The 27053-nt window shown below is 39.1% G+C and overlaps 1 protein-coding gene across 1 annotated transcript in view; it reads right to left on the bottom strand.

Annotated features, from left to right (window-relative positions):
- Window positions 1–27053, bottom strand: part of GLI3 (GLI family zinc finger 3) — a 282260-nt gene that overhangs the window by 164879 nt on the left and 90328 nt on the right. The window contains exon 3 of the mRNA XM_089532565.1: window positions 25426–25668. Coding sequence (XP_089388691.1) covers window positions 25426–25668 — 243 coding nt within the window. The remainder of the gene's footprint in view (window positions 1–25425; window positions 25669–27053) is intronic.

Raw genomic sequence — 27053 nt, 5'->3', positions numbered from 1 at the left:
AAGAGATTTCTTAGGCTTCAGAAACATTAGAAGCAACAAAGAAACTTGTAAGGACAACATTTCACAGACTTGGGATTTCTGTAGGAACTTGGGAACAAGTGATTCCAACACCAGGTTCCAGCTAATACTGGGGCACTACAGAATGGTGGCACTATGCCAGCTGTGATGTGACGAGTCTGTGCTCCACCCTGAAAAGGGCAGGAAATGCCAGCCAATAGGATCAAAGCTACTAGCTAGCAGGTGGGACTTGACATCATCGACAGAGAAGGGGTTTGTTGTATATTGTATGTTGTTGGTTGTAAATTGTGCAAGAAACCATTTTGAAATCTGCATGTACCTTTTAAAACCAAGTTATTAAATAAACAGAGCTGGTAGAAGACTGAGGGACAGAGGCTAGGTTCTGAGAGCCACCTAGTGAGTCAATGCCTGAGAGTGAGCAATTGTGCCTCTTCTTATCAGAGTTTTTGAATATATAATATTTGATATTTTCTTCCTGTTATTCCAATCATATTACTTCTTTGCATTGTCCTCTTCAATGGCTTCCTGTCTTCACTTTAAGCTTCTTGGACTTAACAGCAAATATCTCCACATCTTGCCCCTCTGTATCTATCTTCTCTTCTTTTCTAGCAGCTCCTCCTTTGGCCCTTAGCTCTTCACATATAAAACTTCAGCTTATGTTTGTCCTCTGTATTCTCTGCTTGCTTCCCGTCTCCCTTTACCACTGCTTTTCATATCACTTCCACTCTTCCTTTCTTTTCACACATAAGTGCTTCTCTCAGATACCTTCTTTTGTCTTGACTGACCTTCCCCTCATTTTACTTCTCTTCATGTAATTTATAAAATTTAGAGACAATACTTTATCTCTAAAAAAACAACACAGGCACTGGCCACGGATGTATAATTTCATTTCTGCACAACACATAATATTAGCAGCAGCAAATTGGATCCTAATTTGCCAGGTTTTTTTAAAAGTAAAATGATACTTTTTATGGAATAGGATTTTTCTGCTTCTACTTTCCCTCTGTAGACCCTTACCTTTCTAGAAGATTGGGGTCCAAAAGTTGGAGATTTGGGGGAATGATGTAGGGCAGTGATGGCAAACCTATGGCACGCGTGCCAGAGGTGGCACTCAGAGTCCTCTCTGTGGGCACATGTGCCATCACCCCAGCACAGAGTTTGCCAGAGTTTGTTACTAGAAAGCCAGAGGGACATGACACTTTGCAATAAATAAGTGGGTTTTGGGTTGCAGTTTGGGCACTCAGCCTCGAAAAGGTTCACCATCACTGATGTAGGGTATATGGCATGGTGGCGCTGATGGAAAGTATGGACCCTCATAGAACTGAAGAGCACCTGGAACCAACCCAAAATTCCCTCTCCTATTTTATCTTATAGGTTATAAGTAAGTTGTATCAGCTAAAGGTATTTTCATTTTTCAAGGCTTTCCCAATGTTTTAGTCTCTTTTGGAACAACTGTTAATAATGTTGCTTTCTCTTGGTGATTTTATTCTGTTCTAAATTTTATTTTCATGTTGTATTTTATTTCATTTTTACTTGCAAAGTGCCCCAAAAGACACTTGTATTAAATGTATCTAAATTACTAATCTAAAAGAAGAAGAAATACACTGATGGTATTTGCATTCCAGATATTTTGACACATTCGCAGACAAGGCAAAGATATTACGGGAGATGTGAGGCTGCCACAGACAAGAGCGTTGCCTCCCCCCACTTTTGGTGATATTTAGTAATTCAAAACACATGATATGGCATCAAATACATTTAAGTTTCCCTCTCCTGAAAATAGCAGCCAATGGTGAAAGAGGGATAAGGAAATTTGCAGTAACATCATACCATACATTTTATATTACTAGGCAACAAAGGGGAAATAGAAGGAGGAGATGTTTTCAGCAGCAGTTTCACATCTTCCTAACATTTAGTTCTGGGTCTCAGCTTCAAGTTTAAAAGGAAACAGACACATTGTTTGATCAGCTCAGATGTTCTCTCATGGAAAACCAGGGTTGCTGTCATCATTCTGGTGTGCTGAGACACAATGCCCTAAGAAGAAACCATGAAAAACAGGCATTTATAAATCCATTTTTGTATATGTTGCAAAGAACCCAGAAAGCCTAATCCTCTTATCTCTTGTTCCCATGTAATTCCTATGGTTTTTGGAAAAGTTAAGTATTAGGACTGAACAGTCATTCTGGTGACAATTAAGGACTTGCACATGGTCTACAATTTCACTTCACATCCAAGAACATTGAATCCTCAAATTCCCAACCACTGTGGACAAAATACAGTAATATTTCCCCTATGTGGTTAGGTCTGTTTTGGGCTGAGAACCATCTAATTAACTAAAGAGGTAATCAGTTCCAGGCTAACAAACACAAACTGCAAATACTCTTTAATGCACAGAGAAGACTGTATGTAATTATAAAGCTAGAGTTTCAGAGAAGCAGTTAGTAGTTTGAAAGGGCATCTAAGAATTGTTTCATTTATGCAATATAAGCTTCATGGTTTTTTAAAAAATAAATCAAGTAAAATATGAGCTGCTTTTTACTGTGTCCCTAGACTTGGCCTCCAAATGCAGCCATTAATCAAAATACAGCATGTTTTTCACCTGACATGAGTGTCCTGTTCAATCAAAGGAAAGCTACTGAGAATCTTTAAATATCCTATTCTGAAGAATACCTACAGCAACAAGCTTGATTTTGATTTATTGAATAATTTAACCAGAAAACACCTGTAGTCACAACATTACATGCAATCACTTTCATTCCTTTGTTGTACATCATCAAAAACAAATTACCAAATACAAATTGACAGCTTAAAGTTACCCAGTGCTTTGCACCTAGCTTCACTTATATTATTAGTATGTATGTGTTTAAACTATGGTTTAGATATCATGTCTCACTGATTTTTGTAACAGGAAGATTTCCCAGCCTTGTCTATCATGTGAAGGTAAAAATACATATTCAAAAATGTTGATTTGGAAAGAACAAAAATAAAGATCTTTTGACTATCTCAGGCCTTGTAAAATGTATAAATTGTATATCAGTTCTCCCTCTGCAAGAAATTTCTAAGATGGACTCTGCAAATTGTTATGAAGCAATTTGCACACAGTTAGTTTTGTCTTTTAATCAAGAAATCTGCCTGATTGTGAGCTGATTTCCCAGAGGCTAGGAATGAAGGTTATTCCATTAGGCCTTTTGGGAGTAGCAATCTATCTAATATGTTTCTGAATTATTCCAGAGTGAGCTGAGCTGAACATGAGAACAAAGCCCAGATTCCGCTGCAAGGAAAGACTAGCCTAACTCCCAGCTGGGAAGATTTAAGAAGAGATTTACATCCAAACAAATACTGGAGACATTTTCCAAGTGATTGCATATATTTGTCCACAGTTTTCAAATGCTATAAACTAACATTTACTAAGACTCATCAGCAAGGTACTAGCCATTATCAATCTTTCAAATTCTTCATACAAGGTGGAATATGGAAATCTTGTTTACCTTAATTCCTTGCATCTTAACAATGAAAGAATAAGAAAGATGAAAGGAAATCTGGGTAGTTACTGGTTACTGGAAATCTGGTACTTACTTTGACAACTATCACAAAGTACAAACTACTGACTGTATCAAGGCTGATCACAAACAACAACAACAGAATTTATGCAGTACAAATCAGGCTCTTGTAGACATGATAAAAACACAGCATTAATTCACATTAAAAACAAAGAGCAACAAGCAAGATTTATTATATTTATCTATATCCCACATTTCTCCCAAAATTGGGAATCAAAGCAGCTATTAGGACTCAATTACATAATATGGGTTCTAACTTTACTTCCCACTATCAGTTTCTCCCCAGGTCTCAATTTTCTCAAATGAATTGTACATATTAATGAAATGAGGGACCCTTTTTCCACCCATACCCCAGGCCTGGATTCAAAATGCCCTAAACCAAGCAAAGGGATAAGTAATATGCAGGCTATGGTGCATCCTGGTTAGTTTTATTCCCCCACCCAAGTCTCACCAACATTGTCATTGGAATGGTAGCAGTTAAAACAACAGTACAGTGTGCCTGCGTCATACGCGGGCGCGCCATACATGGCTTCCAGCATATGCTGGAAGCTGTGCTGGAAAAAAGGCTCCTGAGCCCTGGAAGGAGTAATGGGGCGCGCGCCATGAGCACGAGCCACATTACTTCTTATGGGGTTTGAGCTTACGCATTTTCTCTTACACAGGGGGGAGGGTCCGGAACGGATCTCCCGCGTAAGAGAAGGGCCCACTGTAACACTGTTTAGGCCAGCTTGATGTAGTATTTTGAGAACTGGACTACAACTCTGTCCAGGGTTTGAATCCTTGCTTCACCATGAAAAACCACAGTGTGACCTTGGGCAAGTCACACACTCTTCTGCTGAGAGGAAGCAAAAGCTTCTGGCACAGTTTCTATATGAGGCAGAGGTTTGGGGTACCACAGGTAAACCAAACATAAACCTGGAACCCCTTCAGAATTACTTCTTGAGGTCATTGTTGGGCCTCCCCAGAGACACACCAACTGCCATGCTTAGATTGGAAACCAACATGCTTAGTATAGAAAGCCTTATAGATAAGAGAATTTTATGCTACTGGCTTAAAGTTCAGAGGATGGATAATAATAGACTTCCAAAAAAATGTTTGCTGGAACTGAATAACAGCATGCCCAACAAGAACTGGGTACATCAGGCCGCGCAACTGATTATCAAATATAGAATTTTATTAGCTAAAATTAATGAACTCCAACTGGAAGCACAGATAAAGTCTATCAAGAACATAATAAGTGAAACATCGATACAAAAAGACTTCCATACTGCTTATCTGTCCTCATGTGACCCCCTATACTATAAACTAAGAAGTTCTGTATTTTTCCAGACTATTTTGTTAGTTTAACATTTGCAAACATATGGAAAGCTTTTACCGAATTAAGATTAGATATGATGGATACAGCATACAGAGACGGAAGATACAGAGGTATTCCAGCAAAAGAACGTACTTGTGTATATGGTTGTCAAGAGGTAGAAGACCTTGTTCATTACATGTTATTTTGTCCTCTCTTCCAAGAACCAAGAGAAAGGTTCATTACACCTATAATAGAAACCAGCCCCAGTCAGAACCCACAGGATATGATCTTTCACCTTCTACTGGACCTGAATAAATATGTAACCTGGAAAGAAGCTTTGTTTGCCTTAGCAGCAAAAAAAATCAGGAACAAGTATATAACAGGGATAGCCATAAACTGTAAAGGCAATGACTATATTTAACAAAAATTTTAATGGGCATAATGACAATTGTTTGTTTGTTTAGAAATCCTGTACCAGATATAAGGTACCCACATTGTAGATATAATTTACATGTATTGTTATACGGTTATACTATTATATTGTTATATGTATTGTTGTATTGTTGTGCTGTGCAATGACCTTTGGTCAAAGCAATAAAATTTGATTTGAAATCTTGCCAAGAAAACTCCATGATAGGATCCCCTTAGGGTAACTATATGTAAGAAAAGATTTGAACGCATACAACCGCAACAACAGCAACACTATGTTACCTTTATCTGCTTAAAGCCAAAGCATGCAGAGGGAGCACACCCTGTTTGGAAGGCTATTAGGGCCCTGCTGGAAGTGCTGACTGGCTCCTTAAGAAAGTGTACTGTCCATCTTACTTGTTTTGAAGTCCAAATGCCTTGTTTTGGGCCCAAACAAACTTTTTGTCATAGCTCTCTTCTACAGCTACCAAAGAGAGTTTCAACAAAATGAAGGCTGTAATGCTCTCGTTTCTCATCTATATTTTAGTATAACATCTACAGCAAAGAACCTTTGGGCTTCATGATCGTAGTAAATGTGATAGAACTTTTCCCTGAAATGTAAAAAAGAATTTCCTTTTTGTGTAAAATGCATGGCTCTCCACAATAGAGTAACTCAAAAAGCACCAGATTACCAAAATTGATTGAGACTGCCCACCAAAATGTACATCTCATTGATTTCAAGCCAGCTTGCACATATAGTTCTATGTGTGGTCCTTGGTCTCATTTCAAAGGCCTTCCTCAAGTCATCAGGTCTCGGGGGGGGGGGGGGGGCTGCCTTTTCCCTGGAAGCCAACTGGATGGGAATGGGGCACGGCAGGAGTGACAAAGAGATAAAAGTTGGGGCCAGAGAAAGAATGAAAAAGAGGTGGCAGTAAGTCTACGTATGACAGACAGACAGGGTATATTTCACTTTTTTCCATTGCCACTGGTTCCATCCTTTTTAAATGTGCACCTGAACTGGTGAATTTATATGCAGCTTTAGGGTTAGGATGTATCAGTCCTTCAGAACTACTCTAGTGTCAGGTGCACATTTTCCAAGCTAAGTTGGAATATCTTAGTGTAACACCTCCAATGGATATAAATACAACATAAACAAAACAGTCCAAGGGAGGGCATGGGGTGAAGGGGCATGGCTATGCTTTGCCAGTGTTTTACTAGGCACATTCATGCTCTGATGCCCTGTAATGGTGAAGGATTGCAGGTGCAACTGTGTGGCCGATCGAAGGGTGGCCATCCAATGAGATGGCATCTAGGCTGCAGGCAGCTGCCTTTGGTGTGTTTGTGTGATGGTATTCATGCATGGAGGTGAGACAACAACAAAAAATACCCAGTGACACAACTTGATGCCATTTGGTCAGGCCATGCACTTTTGGGCCACCTTCGAAGAGGCCAGTGCAGACAGCAGGGGTTCGAAATGCTTCTGGAAAATGCAGGTTTGAGCCACTTTTTTCTCCACATCTGTTCTGCCTCTTCATCTACTTCCTCAGATGCATGGAATGAACAGGAATGAACTATAAACATTTTAAAAGTAAATGCATCTACAAGATTTTTGTGGTATGTCACTGGGATCAGCTATTTAAAAGAGGGGAGTAAACATTTCTCTGGGCTAATCAAGACCTTTTTGCATCCAAGGCAATTATTTCAATCATGCATATAACAGAAGTACAATACAAATTTCAAACCATAGTTATTCAATATGATTTTATGTCTGAGTAAAAACAAACATAACAAATATTGTTTTTCTATTACATTGGATAACTAAAATGTTTTAATGCACACTGCCCTTAAATAACATATAAAAAGAACAAGAAAGTTAAGTGTCTTTATGCTTGTATGGCACTGCAATTAATTTACTCAGCCTGTATTGATGTATGGCTTTATTTGTATCTGATTAACGAGTAAGGATGTTCTGGGAGCTGCAAAGGCATACGGTGCTCTTAACTACGTATTTTCTTATATTTAGGACTTCAGCTATATTAATTGATGGGACAGGCTGCCTCTCTGTATCTAATTACAAACACAGAATTGCTTGTATAGATGCAGCTACAGTGTTGCTTCATTTGTACAAGGGAAGACGGGCAGATTCAATCTATCACACTGAGGTTAGGACAAATTTCATATTATTTTGCTATTTTATTACATTTTTGCCCCCTATGTTTGCTTAATGCCATAGGGCATTCTCCTTTCAGTTGTAAAAATTGCTGATACCAAACTAGCCAGAATTCCTTCAGGAAGCTGAGCAGAAGAGTCGTTCTTAATCCTGCTGCGCCCATTTCATTTACTTTCAACCAAGCTCATATATATATTCTGATATTCCTTCTGTAAGTTGATCTATCAGCAGCCACAGCAGTAGTACTGGCACTGTTTGGTTAAATTACAACTTCATGAGTGCTCATGCCTCCTAGATGTAACAAATTTCACTGCCAACTTTTCAGCTGTGGCAAGCAACTCCATCACTAATATTAAATAACAAGTAAGTATAAGTGTTAAGTAGATGGGTTATCAAGTTTTTTAAACTAACATTCAGTGACTATTAAAACCAAGATTCTCCCACATTTTGATTTATGAATGCTACTGTGCAATCAAAGAAATTGTCAACTCAAACTTTTCATAAAAGCTTTTGCCCTAATGACTGCATTCAAAACTGTACACATACATGTTTTTGACTCCTCCTTTTTAAATTATTAGGGTTCTTTTTCAATTTGTCAACTGATTAATGTGCTTTGGTTCTTTGAATAATTGTTAGTGTTTTAAGTTTTAAATTGTTAAGAATTATTTTACTGTAAAGTTCCTAGGGATCTTCTGATATACAGTGGAACCTTATTATACACGAGGGATCCGTTCCGGATCCCTCCGCGTATAAAAAAATCCGCCTATGCTCGAGCCCCATTGTTTCCAATGGGGCTCGTGCGCGGCGGCACACGAGGCGCAACGGGTGCCGCACCCATTCAATTGAATGGGACGCTCTGCCCCGCGCGCGCCGGCGGCTTTCAGCGCCTATGCTCAAAGCCGCCTATAAAAAGGCAGCGTATGCGGAGGCTCCACTGTACAATGAGATCTAAACATTTTATTTAAATAGATACAGAAGAAGGCCTCTACACAAAATTTCCTTGCTGAACAAGGAACAATACGAGCATCTGATACAATTTCCAGCTGCACTACCAAGTATGGATAGAATATCAAAAGCCATCCTGCAATGTGGATACAAATGCACATCAGCACACACTGTCTCAGGTTTCCAAATGGGTGTAACTAAACAGCTGACAGCAATTAACTCTAGATTGGGTTGACGGAGTGCTTTTACTCCTGATTTCATATTCAATTCAATCATGAATACACTTACACTGAAAACATATTTAATACTACAGTCAAATGACACCATACCTTTGCTTTCTTAAATTGCCAAGAAGTGATGTTGAGAAACAGAGAATGGGCAGAATAAAAAAAAAATCCCAAAGCAGTAGACTAAGTAACTACAGTTATCAGAGCCTGCCAATTTACTGGTAGTGCTTTGGTGTCTGTCTATTCATGCTATCACTGGGTTTAAAAAAAACCAATGTCAAAAGCCAAAGAAGAAAGCCAAAAGGTCTAGGATGATTTGGCTTTAGCTTTGGGTCTAATACCAATAATATGGAGAAGGTGAGGAGAAAAAAATATTACAAGTAACAATTCTTTATCCAGGTGGTACCAAGGTCTCCTGGCTGGTCCTTGAAACAAAGCCATTCCCATGTAAACCTTAAAGATGATTAATCCTCAAGGACCACTGTTATGAGATCCTTAAAGGCTCAAGATTGACAGCCTATCACTGAGAGAATAGCAGTAGCCTGTTCCCAGAAGTCTTCTCTAGCAGAGTTACATCAAAGCAAACTGGGACCAGATAGCAGGATTCCGTGAGAATTCCTTATCTCCACTTTAGCGGATGCTTCTCTGATTGTCTTGAACTGCCACCTGTCCCAGGCATCTTTGAAGGCAATGCTAAGTCTGTGATGGATCTGACCTCCTTGAGCTGAGATTCTTTTATGCCTTTCTTCATTTTCTGCTCTGTTACATTCTTTCCTTGCAATTCACACTACATGAAACAAAGGGAGTTCTCACTCCTTGACTCACTGTCCCCAGCTATTTGAAAGCAGAAGGGAGAGAGAAAACACAATGTTAAGGATTATACTCCATCTGCAATGTGGAGTAGTCCTCTAGAGACAAGCCTCTTATTTTTGAGAGTTAAAACTAGATGGCTTTTACATGAAGATGACTTCAAAATAGGGGGGTTTGATGTTGCTAGAAGCCAAGATGAGAAGCCTGCATGTCAGAGATAACTTAGAAACAAAAAGACTCACACTACAGAGATATATTAAAAACCACATTAAAGGCAAAAATAACCAGGAAGCATCAACCCATGCAGTCAACATTAAATAATTTTTAAAAACTGTATACAGTCCTTCTTCATTACATGCAAATATCCTAGATATTTGTGCCAATCTTTTATTTAAAATGTACAATAACTGGATTTACTTTTGAGTTAAAGGTAGGGGGCAAGCCTAGGGCATTATTGCAGATACCCTGAGGGCTAACCGCCTAATGGATACTGATATCACTATATTCAAAAAATCTCTTCCATCACACATTTGGATAGGAAGCAATTCCACAGGCCAATCATAGGCTGTATTAAGAGAGAGGGAGGGGAAAAGACAGGGTTACTATCTTTAATTTAAAACTAACACCTACACATTACTTTAGGTGAACTCTTACCATTCTTCCTACAACCCAAACTGAATAGGTCAGAACCAGCACTTTGAATTCTGCACAGAAACATACTAGTAGCTGGTGGAGCTGTTTAATAAGGGACTTGTAAGCTCCCTATAACTAGCCGTGAGTCAATAGCTGGTTGCAGCTCTTTGAATCAGTTGAAGTTTCTATACATTCTTCAAAGGCAGGTCCTCATTACAGTAATCCAAAATGGAAGCCTTTAGGAAGAAACACAGCTAGTGCATAAGCCTTAATTGTGCTAATGCACTCCTGGCCACCACAGAAATCTGATTCTCCAGGCTCAGGATTGAATACAAGAGTATAACTAAGATGCAGATGTGTGTCTTTAAGTAAAGCCTCCAAATCCCATCCTATGGTCAGTGGTTTCAAAAGTTATTGAAAAATCCAGCAGAATCAATAGGGCATGCAGTCCCCCTAGCTAGTTTCTGGCAAAGATCACCAAGGCAAACAAAACTGTCTCCGTGCCAGCCAGGTCTGGAATCAGACTGAAATGTGTCTACATAATCTATCTCATCCAAGAATCCCTGGAGGTGAAAGGCTACCCCAAACAGTAGAACTGTGCCCAGAAATGAAATTACATCCTTCACCCATTGCATGTATCACTGGGAATATGTTATCTTTATCTTTTCATAGGATCTTTACAAACCTGAAAACCTACCACAAATCCTTTCGATGCATAGAGATCCTGCATGAGCAGCACACTTTGGTTTGGTTCAGTATTGTATTGCCCATACAGAAAGGTGTGTGAGGCAAGATTTTCAAGTCATATCTCTCTTTTTACATTGGTTTGATTACTAAAAAGCCCATCAGAACACAAGAATTAGGATTGCTGATTCAGACATACTCTTGCTTCTTGTTCAATTTTGAAACAGTAAGAACTTCTAAAGTAAGTAAAACAGTACTTACCTCCCCTGTGTAGGAGATAGGGATGAAGAAGAATTTTAGAATAAGTTCAGACATACTTCAGTTAATAGACACATCTCTGACAAAGAAGCTCTTTTGTTTTTTACTGCCCAGTTCCCTTTTTAAATCCTCTGTCTAGTTGGAATGTTTTTAGCAGCACCAGCACTGAGAATATGTTGTTAACTGAGGGCCTGGGCAGACAGAATGGAAAAACAAGGTCAATCCTGTTTTTCCCCAAACCATGTCGAAACCATGACGTCTGTACAGCCCACTCCCAAGGCAGGCCAAACACCCACGGGCAGTCTGTACCACTCCGCATCATGCCACACTGCTTTGTTTCTGGGTTGGTTTTTTTTCCCCCTCACCTTCATGCATGCACACAATCACACAAACTCGCCATTTGGGACCGCCAATTACTTCCCTCTTGCTGCCCAGCTGCCATCGCACTGGATGCCCTGTGTGATCGACTGCACAGTTACATGCGTGATACACCACCCGTACAGTGCATCAGTGTGCCCAGTGACACACTGGCAAAGCACTACCATGGAGGCACCCCCATACATGCCCACCTCCCCCTGCCTCACCCCATGCTCTCCATCAAGTTGAGTTGTCTCCTCTTTATGGTAATGGATTAAGACAACTGCTGACTTTCATAAACATGGGGACTTTAAAAAAATCCTGATTCATTTACCAGGAACAACAAATGGGTACAATTCCCTGAGTTCTCAGTGATAACAGAATTCAAGAATATTGGTCAAACTTCACTGCAATGGCCTGGAATCCTTTAAAAGAGTACCTCATTTCTACAACTCTTCTTGAGTGCAATTTTCACTCTTTTCCTCCCTACCTAGGTTGGTGACATGGAAGCTGGGCTGGAGTTTGGAAAACTCTTAGAAAATAACTTATGAAATCTTACAGCAGGAAACTGGTGTGAAATAACTTTAGCTCACTATTCCCCCTTTTTTAAAACCTATTTTAAATTAAAAGTAACTATCACCTATCCCATCAAGACAAAAGTGTCTAGTCAAGTACACACCTGACTTTGCAAGTTTTGTTCCTTCCTATTTGCAAGGAACAGCTCACTTCCATATGTAATATACCCATCTACAATGTGAAGGGATACAGCATATTCTACCACCTCAGCATTTATTCTCTAACATGTATAGATAAAGCATTGGGTAACTTACTTCACCATTACCAATGATCCCTGTGACATAAATCATAAATGTTTTCTGACAATCACGTATTATCATTTTTTTCTTCAAAGCTAATAATCAACAACTAGTATACACACATATTACCGAAATTACTTTTTTAAAGTAATTATTTCTTGCTACTGTCACAAGAGTCAAGAGTCATGTTAAGTGAGTCATCACCTTAGGTCAGCATAGCTAACAAAGGAAATAAAAACACAGAAACGCATGATTTGAAGGAACCTGCAATCCATATGATCCAAAGTCTGCACTAGTAATATTTCATATCCACCTACACATAATGTCCAATTAACAAAATTTAAGCCACTCTGATAGCCTTGGCTGAAGAGTGGGGTATAAATAAATTATCATTATTATTATTATTATTATTATTATTATTATTATGTTATTTGGATTATCCAGAGCTATATCCACACTTAATACCCTTCAGTTTATCCTAAAAAGCAGCCAAGAATAGTACAGACTGTGGTTCTCAACTAGGCAGCTCTTATTGGACTTCAGTTTCCAGAATCCTTTATCATTAGGAATAATTAGCCAGAACTTTCAAAGACTGAAGTCCAACAATATTTGGTGACAACCCATTCACACTTTGAGAAGCATTGACAAACAATATGTTAGACATGCATGTTGGTTGGACAAAAATAAAATAACATTAATTCAAACCTCTATATTAGGCAACAATAACTCCAAGTCTAAATAGGATTTGGTTTGGGTTTTTTTAAGCAGCTTCTTAGTAGACAAGGCTGTGTGTGTGTGTGTGTGTGTGTGCGTGCGTGCGTGCGTGCGTGCGTGTGTGTGTGTGTCTGTGTTTGGAGTTTTTTAAAGCCTTCTACCAACCAGACTCACAGAGGCTGAAGAGATCTTTCCTTCTCAAGGAAACTTATTTTCAGTACTTGGAATGGAAAGTCAGCTTGGAAACACAAAGTGTGATGTTTAAATATTGATGAGCATGGAACAAAGAGAAGGGCATGTGAACCAGTGACAAAACCTAACTGAATAGGTTGTAAAATGAGATCCCATGCTTTAGAATAATATTTCCCAACCTGTCACTTTCCAGGCATATTGGACTTCCAACCTTCCCAGCCAACATTCATAGTATGGGATTTGTAAACCATTTGCGCTAAGTGTCAGATTGGAGAAGGCATATCTAAAACAATAACAAGAACATTTTGAAGGACACAATTACAAAATATACCCACATATGTCAATGGTGACAATTTCCTTGCCATTCTCTGTAAATTCCATGGCTTGTTTTGAAAACAACTCTATCAATTAATGCAACTCATCCAACTAAACACTGACAATCGTCAACATTAATGGCAACAAATTCATATTCCCAATGTTAGCAATTATAATTAATGTAGTAATTTTCTAACTTCCCTGCCCAAGCTCTATACATTCCACAGACAAGAAGCACATGTATATGAATAAGTGAAAGAGATCCAGACAAAAATATTTCTATTAAGCCCATTAAGACATAAATTTCTTAGTTCTTTGACAGGAGCTCCACTCCATTAACATCTCCAGAATTCTGGTAGTTATATTTGCTCAAAAGGAAAACAAAGCTAATGTAAATGCAGCCCATTATTATTTGATATCACAAATGGCCCCACCTTTCACACAGAACCATGTATTCATCCAATGCAGCTCATTTAGTGGGTCAATAAAACTGTAAGAAAATAATCTATGAAATCCTAAAACTACAGTCACCCTTCCACATTTGCTGGGGTTGGGAGCACAGGAACCCCATGGAAGTGGAAAAAACATGAATAACTCTAGCCTTCCCAAGCCACAATTAACACACACAGTAAGTATCATCTGTGGATTCAACCCACCACAAATGCCTTCGAGGCAGCAGGGTTCCTTTGCAAGGCAGAAGTGGGTTGCGAGCGGGGCTTGCCCCTGCCTCCACTGCTGCCTTATACTGTTTTAATAGGGATTTACAAGCCTCATTCACAGGTTCTGTCTCGCGAACCTTGCAATCCCTATTAAAATGGCATAGGGCAGCAGTGGGCGGAGGCAGCAGCAAATAAACCATGAATAATCAAATCTCCAAAAGTGAAACCCACAAATGTGGAGGTCTAACTGTATGTTTGGGTGTTATATGGACAAAAAAAACCCTAAATAAACCCAAACAAATATACCAAAGTAAAATGTTTTAATTGTGTATAGCTTTCAAGTGCTGAAGTCATGGAGTGTAATATCTCATTTACAAGAAAGCAAATCAACTTAAAGAGAATACACTAATCAAAGTAGAAGCGGCCTCACAGAGGCAAATACAAGGCTAAAGATTAATTAAGCTGTTTAAAAACATAAATATAACATGGGACCAAAGAAGTCCCTACTTGTTTTGTATCTATGAAGCTTAGAGATGGAGGATGCTCTGGATATGACCATATCCAAAATCCACATACCAGTGGGACCACACCGATTCCTGTAATACTCTCCAATTAGTCCAAATGGCAAATGGGGGAATCAGAATAGTCACGAAGGATAGTGCAGTCTTAAAACTCCTTATTTAGTAATAGTTTTATACACAGATAAAAATATGCATGCAAATTTGTAAGGGTTTTTCTTCCAATCACCGAAGTGAAATATTACTATCTACATACTTCATAGCATCTATTTTGCTTCAGCCTGATAAAATAATTTATGGTATTCTAGGTGCCAACTTAATATGAACTCTTAATTATTTTAGGAGAAAAAACACAGGACACATTGAAACATTGCCTAGGATCATTTTCTTCACTTATAGAAACTGTCTGTTGCTGTGCATGATGCAAGATGTGATAGGAACTTTCCAATTATAGGCATAACAAGCCTCTACATTTTTCACAGAACTAAAGCGTACAATCAAATAAATTGCTGATATCTGAGCTCCAAGTTTGCAAATGACATTACAGTTACCCCTCCACATTTGCGGGGGCTAGGGGCCAAGGTCCCCTGCAAAACTGGAAAAATGTGAATATATTACTCCCCCCCCCATATGAATCATAAACAACCCTCTCCCACCAAGAGTACCACCCATAACTATCTTTGCATCCTTGCAATACACAACTTCTCCACATTTCCAAAGTTTCAATCTGATGTTAGCAGCTTTTTCAATGTGATGTTAGTAGCCACCACTGCAGAGGATTCATCTTCTCTCTTCCTCCTCCTCCTTCCTGGCCAGACAAAGCAACACCATATCTTCCCCACTTTGACAAACTTTGCATGCTCCTCATTTCCAAAGTCTTTCTACTGAATCCAGTGTTTGCAGCCATCACCACAAAGGGAAAGCATGGTGTTGCTTTTGTCTGACCGGGAGAGAAGGTTTATCCTCTAAGGGGGTGGCTGCAAACATCAGAATCAAGAGTTTGGAAATGAGAAGGAAGCAAAACTGGCAAAGAAAGAGAATGTACTCTGCTGGTTTTAACTGGCTGGGAGGGGGAAGAGGAGGAAGGGAGAGAAACTGGACTCTTCCAGGGGATGGCTGCAAACAGTGAAGGAAAGGAATTTGGAAATCATCAGGATGCAAAATTTGGCAAAGCAGGGGAATGTACTGTTTTGGTTTTCACTGGCTGGGAGGAAGGGTAAGGAGGAGGGATTGGGGTAAAGAGGCCAACCCCGTTATGCAGCAACTACTAAGTCACAAATAGTCAAAACTACAAATCTGAAACCTGTGAATGTGAAGGACCGACTGCAGTTCTAAAAGCAGGTGATGTCCATAGATGTAGGATTTTGCAAGATTTTGCAGAAACCTTCTGGTGTTAACTCCTCTTACACTGTAATGGGCAGATTTTCACAAAACCTAGTCCATGTTTGGCTACCACTGGTAAGGAAACACACATGAAAACATCATACAGTGGGTCCTCGGTATCCATGTTCTGGACCCCCCCAATTAATACCAAAATTGACAGATTCTCAAGTCCCATTTTCCTCAATGATGGCACAGACACACAGCTGCGCCACCATTGGGGACTTCACCTCATACATCCTCCCTCTCTCCCTCCCTGCTTTCACCTAAGGCAGTAGTTCCTCTGCTTCCTCCCACTACTTCCTCATCATCATCTTCCTCCTTCTCCTCCAGAGCAGCTTCCTCCAACCCCCTCCTGCCTCTTCCTCCTCCACGGCGTCTTCCTTCCTCCTCCTCCTGCCTCTTCCTCCTCTTTGCTCTGCCGCCTCTGCCACCTCTTCCTCATCTTCCCTGCTACCACCTCCTCCCCCTCTGCTGCCTCCCTATGGACTTGTCAGCAACGGATGGCAAGTCTGCAGATACGGAGGGCGGACTGTATCATATGATTACTCCTACATGTTCTCGAGGGAGCTCCAAATGAGGATGCTGTTTTCAGTGGCCTTCCCACATGCTTACAAAAGCATGCTACCAGTGCTGTAAAGAATAAACTAACTATGAACTACTGATATGTTCGCTGCTTTTCCCCATATTCCTCTTGGTTCTATATTTAAATTATAAACCCATAAAACTCAAAACTTTACATTGTGTTTTTTCCCACTCTCTCCTTCTAATGTTGCACTGTAGCGGCTCATACCCCGGAAAGTTTTTTAAACTGTAATTTGATTAATTTCCCTATTTTTGGTCTGCTCATCCTTGTTCATTATTCTAAATCTATTTTCAAGTTGAGAGAAGTCATACACCAGATTGTCTCATGTGACTGCAATGTCATGGCACTGGGTATGTAGAAATGGGTAATCACAAACAGAACTTCAATATCACCTCTAATGCAATGCTTTTCTGTGACGCCAGTTCAGACATTTAAGTTCCCATCATCATGTGTACAATAATGAAGTACAAGTGGTCTCTGCCACAAAGCCCCTGTTCAGGACTGGGACAACCCAATAATGCCCTTTTCCAGGATAATCCATCACAGCAGCTCCTTTGGTAGCTGACAAATAGGATTAGGATGGCTTCAGTTCTAGCTGGCATACTTCCTAGAAGGGAAGAAGAAAGAACCATGCTACATCTGCTTCTTTTCAGGGACCATATCATCTCCCTCCTGTCTTCCTAGGAGAGAAGAGGTGCACTCTTCCAGTGGCATTTGCCCTTCAGCTAGTGGATGAAATGCACTAAAAGATCTATACTTTAGGTGGGGATACTCAAAGTAAATAGATGTCTAAGAAGAATTACCATAGATTTTGGAAACTAGCCCTCTTTATAGATACAGAAATAATCTGGTAAAGTACATACACATAGAGATAACTTTTATGTAAAAGAAGAGGGCTTATTGTAAAGTCGAAGGCTTTCATAGCCGGCATCCATAGTTTTTTGTGGGTTTTTCAGGCTATGTGGCCATGTTACAGAAAAGTTTCTCCCTGACGTTTCACCAGCATCTGTGGCTGGCATCTTCAGAGAAGGGCTTATTCTTTGTAGCAGTAGTAGTTTCAACAAGGAGGAAGCTGGTATGCTGTGATGGTGAGCAAAACCTCTGAATAAGACCAGTGAGAATTAGTGTGAGGCCAGAAGTTTTAATTTGAATTTTTTTGGAAACATAACTGATTCTGGTTATCTCTCCACTGTAGTTCTACTCTAAATTCTGGAGTATTTCCTCCCATCTGGGACCATAACCTAATAGACGGGTTATCAAACTTTGATCCTCCAGCTTTTGAATTAAATTTCCAGAAGCCTCCACCAGCCTGGCCAATAGTGACAGATTCTGGGAGTCCAAAAGATGAAGTCAAAAAGACCTGGAGGATCAAAGGTTTTAAACCACTGACTATTTCTGTTCATCTTTGCATCCCTTACCTGTAGTCTATCGCATGACCCATATTGATAGCCCCATTATTTGACATAAAGGAGGACCTATAGAAGAAAATCTATTCTTGTTATGGAACTTCAAATCGACTTTGACATAGAGCAACCCTATTTTAAATTGTAAGCCACTCCAGTTGTCTTTGTAACAGAGAAGTGGTATACGAATAAAGCTATCATCATCATCATCATCATCATCATCATCATCATCATCATCATCATCAGGTTTTCTTGGAAAGATTTAACCATTAGGAGGAACTTCCTGACAGTAAGGGCTGTTCGACACTGGAACAAACTCCCCCACAATGTTGTGGAGTCTCCTTCCTTGGAGGTCTTCAAGCAGAGGCTGGATGGCCATCTGTCGGGGATGCTTTGATTGTGATTTCCTGCATGGCAGGGGGTTGGACTGGATGGCCCTTGAGATCTGCACAAGGTTGGTTTCCAAGGCTGAGTGGATATTTGAAACCTGCTCTTTTAGAGTCATAAGCTAACATGCAAACCACTACACCATGCTGGCTCCTGCAGAAAAACACTGAGAAATGTGTGAGTGTGCTGTATGCCTTTCTGACTCATGGTAACCCTAGGGCAACCCTAGTAAGCAAAACTAACTAAACTGGATCCAATCCTTCCCTCTGTATCGAATTACTAGCTTCAGTTAGAGTAAACTTAACAAATCAACTGCAAAATGGTAATCATTCAATGGATCCACTGTAGTTGGGGCTAACAATTGGATTTAGGCTTATGTGTTTTTGTTATAATGTGCTTTGATTGTGAGAGCTAGTGTGGCGTAGACGTTTGAGTGTTGGACTAGAACACTGGGAGACCAGAGTTCAAATCCCCACTCAACCATGGTAACCCACTGGGTGTTCTCGGGCAAATCATACTTTGTTAGCCTTAGAGGATGGCAATGGCAACCCCCTCTGAAGAAACTAACCAAGAAAATCCTGTGATAGGGTCGCAATAAGTTGGAAACTGTTTGAAAACAAAGCAACACACACACACAAACACTATGATTGTATTATGAGGGTAAGGGTGCAAAATGTTTGCAAAGTCTTGAAGGCAATAAAATTTTTCAGAGCCTGACTAAAGGAATGAAGAAATGGACTTATAAGAATGCTATTCAGAAAAAGTCCCTTTCTTGTCTCTTGCAAGTACCACTGCACACATGGGGAAGAGAAAACAGTTTTCTTCCTTCTTTGCCATGGCCAGTGTTTTTAGCTGCCAGTCACTATCCAGTTTACAATAAAAAGTGGGACAGCATGTTTAAAGAAAAACAGGCAAAAGTTTCTATTCACAGAGGAAAGCTTGAAAAAGCATGTATGTGTTAAGCCTCTGAACGAACCAAAGTTCTTCAAATAATTTTCAGATCCAAAGTATCAAAACTTCCCAATGTCCAACAGCAGAGATCCTTAAAAATTTCATTCAGTTCACATGTTGAAATCAATCAATGTAATTCACATAGCTTGAATTACTGTGCACATAAGAACAGCTTTCCTTCTGATTCCACAATTCTCCAAATTTTATACTACAATCTTTGCCTTCAAAAACATACCAAACTATGAAAAATGATCATAACTATTCTCAAATGGATTTCTCAAGTGTCAGGAAAATAATATTTTGGCCACAAGGCTAATAATGATGAATATTCTTCCTCAAATTCATGTACAGCAGTGATGCCAAGCAATGCAATACAATTCCAAATCCTGTTCTCTATCTTATTCATGAAAGATAGGCACATTTTTGGCAGTGACCCCATAACTTCTGGTGGAATTCTACCTGATTTTTTTCTCTTTCCATAGTAAATGTGATGGGGGTTTTTAAACTCAAGCTAGCTTTATAGTGATCTGTTTTCTGTTGTTTTGGGCTGTGATTCAATATTGCTGCCTCTTTTTTATTATTTTTAATGAGTATGTAATTCTGTTGCTTTGTTATACAGGCTGAGTATCCCTTACCCTGAATTCCAAAATCTGAAATACTCCCAAATCCAAAATGTCCACTTAGGTGGCTACAGTAATGACACCTTTGTTTTTTATGGTTCAGTGTACACAAACTTTGTTTCATACACAAAACTTTTAAAAATATTATGTATAAAATTACCTTCAAGTGATGGTTATAAAGGTGTATATAAAACATACATGAATTTTATGCTTAGACTTGGGTTCCATCTCCAAGGTATCTTACTATGCATACGGAAATATTCTAAAATCTGAAAAAATCCAAGATTCAGAATACTTCTGGTCCCAAGCATTTTAGATAAGGGAAACTATATTGTGTATTATTTTAATAGAAAAGTGAGAAATATATGCTAAGTAAGAAACAGCATAGCATAGTGGTTTGAGCATTGGACTATGATTCTGGAGATCAGGTTTTGATTCCCTGTTTGAGGATAAAAACCCACTGGGTGACCTTGGACAAGCCATATTCTTTCAGCCTCAAAGAATGGCAATGTCATATGCCCTCTGAAGAAACTCACCAAGAAAACTCTATGATAGGGTTGCCTTAGGGTCACCATAAGTCAAGAATAACTTGATCCTAATATGAATTACACTAGCACAGAAATTAAGAGAAAAATAAGAAGGATGAAAATAACAATAATCAACCAGCCAGCCTGGTCAGTACTCACATTCTTCTCCAAGTTATGTTCTACCTACATGTTTCTTTTCCAAGACTTCCAGAGTCCTGAACAGATCACTGTGTCTAGATCATCGGGATACATGAAGTGCTGGACTGACCTGCCCATGTACTTGTTCTCACTGAAGTAGTGACCCTGCATCTTTGTTAATACTACTTTAGTCTGCAGAAGGCAGCTTATACAACTAAACACCTCCTCTTCCCTCACTATCTTATACATAACATATACATAAATTCAGAAAATATTCCTATGCATTAAAAAACAGCATATCACGTGGAAAGACAGACTAGACTATCCCTGTTCTTCACTTTTGTACACACAAGGAATACATTTGTATGTCAAAAAATTCAATCATTCCAGTCCCCTCCTACAGTCTGAAGTGACAAGGAGAACTAGTCTTCAGCTAGTCAACAATGGCTTAACAGCTGATGACAGCTTACAGAATGGAATTCTGAGCTATTCCTACTCCAAAATCACATCTCCTCAAAACACAACCCTGTGCTGTGTCTCAGCTATTTCCTTCAACAGAGGATTCACCCTTAAATAGATAGACCAGGGGTAGGCAACCTGCGGCCCGTGGGCCGAATGTGGCCCGGCGAGGCCTTGGGACCGGCCCCAGCCCAGTCCTGCCGCCGATTGCCGCCGGGGCCTTTGGCGTCTCGCGCGAGGGGCATGGTGGGGCAATTGTCTATAGAAGTCTCAGAAACATGCATTTATCTTAACATTTTTTTAAAAATCAGCAAATTTTTTCCTGTGTCCTCCATTTTTTTTTTTTAAAAAGAGCCCTCCATTTGAAAATTTTGTCCTACATTTGTCCCGGTTTATTTATTTATTTAATTTTTAAAAAATTATTTATTTATTTATTTATTTGGCTTCGGGCCCCCCCAGTTGTCTGAGGGCCAGCAACCCGGCCCCCGGCTCCAAAGGGTTGCCTACCCCTGAGATAGACCCTTAAATTGTAGCAGGTTACTCATATCAGTCTTCTTGGGTAAAGAACAACAAACCACACAAAAAGGCACCATACATAAACAGTAACATGCCTATGTATATAAATGGAAAGAATCCAAACCATTTCTAACTACTGTTGTTGCCAGAAAGGGCAGGGCAGGGCAAGGAAAGGAAAGGAAAGGAAAGGAAAAGGAAATGATATTTTGGCCTGTTACAGACTGCCAAAATAAAGCTGCTTCGGGTCTCTTTGGAGGTATGCTATTTAAATGATGCATGCATCCTAAGAGTCCGGAAGTCGTGCCAAAGCCACACTCCATTCCTAAGCACTGGAGTGCAGCTTTGGTGCAGCTTCCGGATTCTTAGGATGCATGCATCATTTAAACAGCATACCTCCAAAGAGACCCGAAGCAGCTTTATTTTGGCAGTCTGTAACAGGCCTTTCTTTCTTTATTTCCCCACTCTCTTCTTTAGGTAAGATTGCCTTCTTTTTCAAGTAAAACTGGATCTACAAAGAAACACAAAGCACACATTCTGAAAATGTCACATTTTCCAACTACAAGGAATAAAGGAATTACATATCAAACTGCAGTTAAAATGCAGCCTTTTTGGTCCATTTACTCATCCAAAGTGCTAAAAAATGAAGGAGAGAAGGGACAAGTTCTCTGGTTCATGCTCTAATTGTAGCTAGAGGATGGTCATCATGTGACTACAGAATTCAGCACTCTTTACAGGTGCTACCTAAAGGCTTCATATTCAATGTAATTACTGTTTTGATAAAAGTACATCTTTATACTTCATGAACATTTCTCTCTGCAATTATACACATGTTAATATGGGTACACATACAGAATTCTTTCTGTGTGGGTCAACCTCTGGGCATATTTTCAAGCCACAAATGTGACACACTTCCCAAGGGGAGGTGATTCCTTGCATGATTTGTGAACTCACCATGAAGCCCAACCAAACTGGCAAAACGCTTTACACACATCAAAACTGTAATGTAAACAACATAATGTGGCGTTTTCAGAATGTATACAAATACAGAAATAGAAGTGATGACAAAGATCAATTAGTCTAACAGCAGAGACTACAGCCATCATATGTAAAGGAGTTCTTCAGTGTGCAATAATGAATGTTCACATACCTAATGTAGAGAGCTCTTGTAGCACCTTTGAGACTAACAAAGAAAGAAATTGGCAGCATGAGCTTTCATAGACTTCAGTCTACTTCCCCAGATGCTTTTGAGGAAGTAAACTGAAGTCTACGAAAGCTCATGCTGCCAATTTCTTTCTTTCAGTGCTATAAGATCTCTCTACATACTGATTCTACAGACTAACACTGCTATATCTTTGAATAATACCTAAATATAAAAGTAATTTAAACCACTTTTCTTCTTTCTTGTTTACTTAATCAGACACTCTGTCATTTATTTAGTTGTCCTTCTGTCTGAAAGTGATTATAGGTAAAGAGAAAAATGATTGAGTGTGTGTGTTTACAGAATTTAATATACTGTAAGAAAAGTGCTCTAAAATTCTCTTGAGCGGATTTCATTTATGCTGAAAATATATGACGTTTTCCCAATGTCATGAGGGTTCACCTAAATTAGTTCTTCTATTTCATTCTTAGGTTTATGACAACAAACAGTGAAGATGGAACTAATATATCAGCCACAATAAATAGTTGTGCTTATTCTGGAAAAGTAAACATATAAACTGATCAGATAACTGGGAGTGATTTATACAGGATGTGGGGTGAGGAAATGGCTCAGTGTACTATTTGAAGTTTCATGACCTATGTGACAGTCTCTCTGTGTGCAACATTCACATGGCAGTGATCTATGACCAAGAAGGAAGCTACAGGCTGAACAATAAGGAGCTGACACCTGGTCTCAAAACTATGAAATGAGATGCCAAGGCAAAAGGAAGCTTGCAAAGATGAGTGTTTTCCATGAACTGGCTGACATGTATAAATTGTTGCTTAATTTCAGTTCCTGAATTTACACTTTATCTGTCGACTGATGCCTGCAACACAGGGAACAGATTTGGGAGAAAAAGCAGCAACAAGTGAAGGAGTCAAAGCAGCACATGTCATGTCTTCAGTAAGTTTAAATTATATCTGTATTTTATTGCTATTCAGAAAACTGCTATATTTTGAGGAAATAATTTCTACAAGGTTCTGCAATCACATTTAGACATGCATAATGTTGGACACAATCCCCGGGTAAGAGTCTCACTGAAAATAATGGAAGTAGTTAGGCTCCGAAAAGCTGGAAAGGTTTCACAGAATCTGTAATAATGAACAGACTGGGATTTACCTGTTTTAGAATTGTAGTACACTCTTGGGTGAATTTTTGTCATTGCCACACTTTCTTAGAAGTAACTTCAATTTAGTTCATTTTAGTTCAATGACATGAAATTAATGCTACTTGCATAACAGGCTGAGGACTGCAGATTATGATTATAAACTAGCAAAGTTAAAGGATTTGAAGAGGCTTATTTTGGGAGATCTGCAGAAGAGCACACAGACAATCACTAGCATGATGACAATTGTTTTGGTTTGTGCCCAAATCTCATGGGGGCTCAGAGCATAGTCAAGAGTTAGCATGTGAAAACCTCCGTAGCAATGTAAGCTAATGTCCTTCTTCTTACTCTATCTACATTTGTGAGTAGAAGATACAAACTTTTACTATCAGCTTTCATTTTTAAAAGACTCTTTTCTGTTCGAGTGAAATTTAACGTTTCTGCGTAAGACACACTTTGATCTGCACCCTGATGAGTGAACATTCTCCTTTGCTGCTAACCCAACTAATGAAGGGATAAAATTAGCTTTTATCCCTACCACTTTCTTTACCAAAAAAAAAGTACTAATCAGCTGTCCTCACTAATCAGTCATCTGGCTAATGACCTTTTGCCTCCAAATACTAACGTTTCTGAATGAATTCGGGAGGGAACAGTGAGAGGAAAAATGAGGGAGACACAAGACCCAGACTGGCCCTTCATCAGGGGTCTCACTCTGTCACCTGGCATCAGAGACTGAAAGGCTAAAAGCACAAGCACAAGCCCCACTAGATGATAAATCTATAATCAAAAGGCTCATACTGACACCTCAAGATGTGCTTCATTACTACACAGCTAAATAATTTCCCCTTTTTTAAATCTGAATCACATGGGAAAAATTGCTTTAAACCACCTCCATTGCCAGTGAAGGAATTATTTTGCACATCTGTATCACTATCTTTACTCTTTATTAACTTCTGATCAAGATTTCCAAAATTAAAACCTATTCATGTACTTTCCACTCTTGCTGTATATCGTTACTACAGTCCAATCCTGACAATCATGCCTTTTCACTTATATTTCAGCCTTTGGGGAAAATATTGTTTAAGGAAAACATTCTATACAAAGAATACTTTTCGAATGTTGTGAGAGAAGAACTAATCAGACTGTTCCTTTACATAAAATCTGTCCCATCCCATCCCATTCCCTCCCTCCCAACCCAAAGCTGCTACTGCATTTGTAATAAATTACAACTAGCAACAGTTAGCATACTCTTCTTTGTAGAGGCAGTGTGGCACTCCTCCAGTCAGACTCATGGGAATTTGCAAGAATTGCTCAACAGAATAGTGGGCAAAACTCCACTCTTTACAATGGGATTTATTCAAAAGAACTTTATGGGGGCTGTGTCTTTTGTCAATTTTAATGGCATGATGTAACAGTGTACTTCTTTTCACACACACCCGTCTCTGCCCATTCCCACAGGATAAGATTTTAAAACCTTGTTATAGAAATAAAGCCCTTCTAAAAGTAATATTAAAATATAATGACAGCTGGCAGACCCTTCTAACTTCAAAAAATCAACTTGTATTAAATACTTACGGTAAGGAGGATCCATATAACCATTTCTGGGATCCATGGCAAAGACTGTCCCACGGTAAGGTAATGATGGCTCAGGAAGGTGAGATATAGATCCATGGATCTCCTTCTTGATTAATGAGGCCCTTTCCTCGCTAGATGTCGAAGGCTCTTCGCTGATTTTACTGAGGCCTTGCCCACCCTGTGGTTGCATTGTGATTGCGTTTCTTCTCTCTCTGTGATAGGTCTGTCCAGGACTTTCATCCTCTAGGGAGGAAAAAGAGAGGGGAGAGAGAGAGAGAGATTTGGGAGGGGGGAGGGGAGGAAAAGAAACTTTTAACTCAGTTGTAGCAAATAATCAAAGTTTTCTTTCAAAGTTTTCTCTGTCTTAAAGCATAAGGCAAGTTTAAAGGAGCAGGTACATGTGTGGTTATGAAAGATGTTCCTAGAAACAAGTTAAAGGGGGAGCGAAGAACCTAAGCCATTCAGTGTGAGTGGCTGCTGTGCAGTAGATCATCATCACCCCATTCACTGGTGCATTTACCAGAGAGACCATTAATCGTACAGGAATGGACAAAAGCTTGCTATTTCTTTCCACAGGGACAAGAAGGCTAAGACGTTTTGGTTGCTTGACTGAGAGGAAAAAAACAATTTGTCACAAATCGCAGAAGATGAACCCTGCTAGAAGAAACTAAATCAAGCCTAGCCACCCAGTGGTGCTTTGTACTGGCCAACACACTATTCTGTACCCCCAGGGATACACTGCTGGAAAAAGAAATCTTATTGATATTAAAGGAAGATGTTAGTTATTAACATTAGTGAATGAGGGGTGCTTAATAAATCTGGAGCTTGCTGTACTTATGCTAAGTATATGTGAAGCCACCTGTTGTACTATATGGGTGCAGAAAAATATAAAAACCACAACTAACCATTTAAAAATGTTACTATTATCCTGTGGGCATGCACACCTAGTATGAAGAACACACATTATCTGAATGCCCAGTTCTGCTTAACATTTTAACTTTTAAAACTTTAACCACTGTACTATGACACACTGAAAAGACTCTTCAATATTGTGTTAAGATAATGCAAAGGAAGGACAAATTGTCTCAAGGAAGGAAAGGAGCAACTATCCAGATTTTGAGAAGTATGATATATTTCACAGGAATTACATAAACTTAATGTCAGAGCAGTTGGCTTGTTTATTAGAATCTTTTCATATTATATAATATTAATACAATGTCTAAAGTTCATGTATCTCAGCCAGAAGTTCATTTGAACTTCTTTTTAAAAATTATTCTTCAACAGAAGAACATTTGCTAATTTGGAATGTAAAAATCATAACTATCTTAATAATTTTTCAATCATTCAAGAAATTTGTGATACACAAATGAGGGGGATTTTTTTTTAAAAAAAGAAGAGCCCTTTTAACTTGGATAATAAAGCTTTAAATCTTATTTGCTCCTGCTGATAGTATAGAGATCAAAACCACATCAATAAAGAATCTCTGAGACACTTGCATTTTATGTACGAATAAGATGAATGCAGTAAACACTGTAGTCTCTCACCTAATCTGTTCCTAAATTGTCTTGTGACATTATGTGTTGGACAGACAACCATTTCAAATATAAATACCATATCTTGTGTGATCA

Source organism: Sceloporus occidentalis, unplaced genomic scaffold (genome assembly GCF_023333645.1).
Source record: "Sceloporus occidentalis isolate IW3139 unplaced genomic scaffold, rSceOcc1.0.p SCAF_7, whole genome shotgun sequence".
In the NCBI taxonomy this organism is placed as follows: Eukaryota; Metazoa; Chordata; class Lepidosauria; order Squamata; family Phrynosomatidae; genus Sceloporus; species Sceloporus occidentalis.
This window is presented reverse-complemented; position numbering and strand designations above follow the sequence as displayed.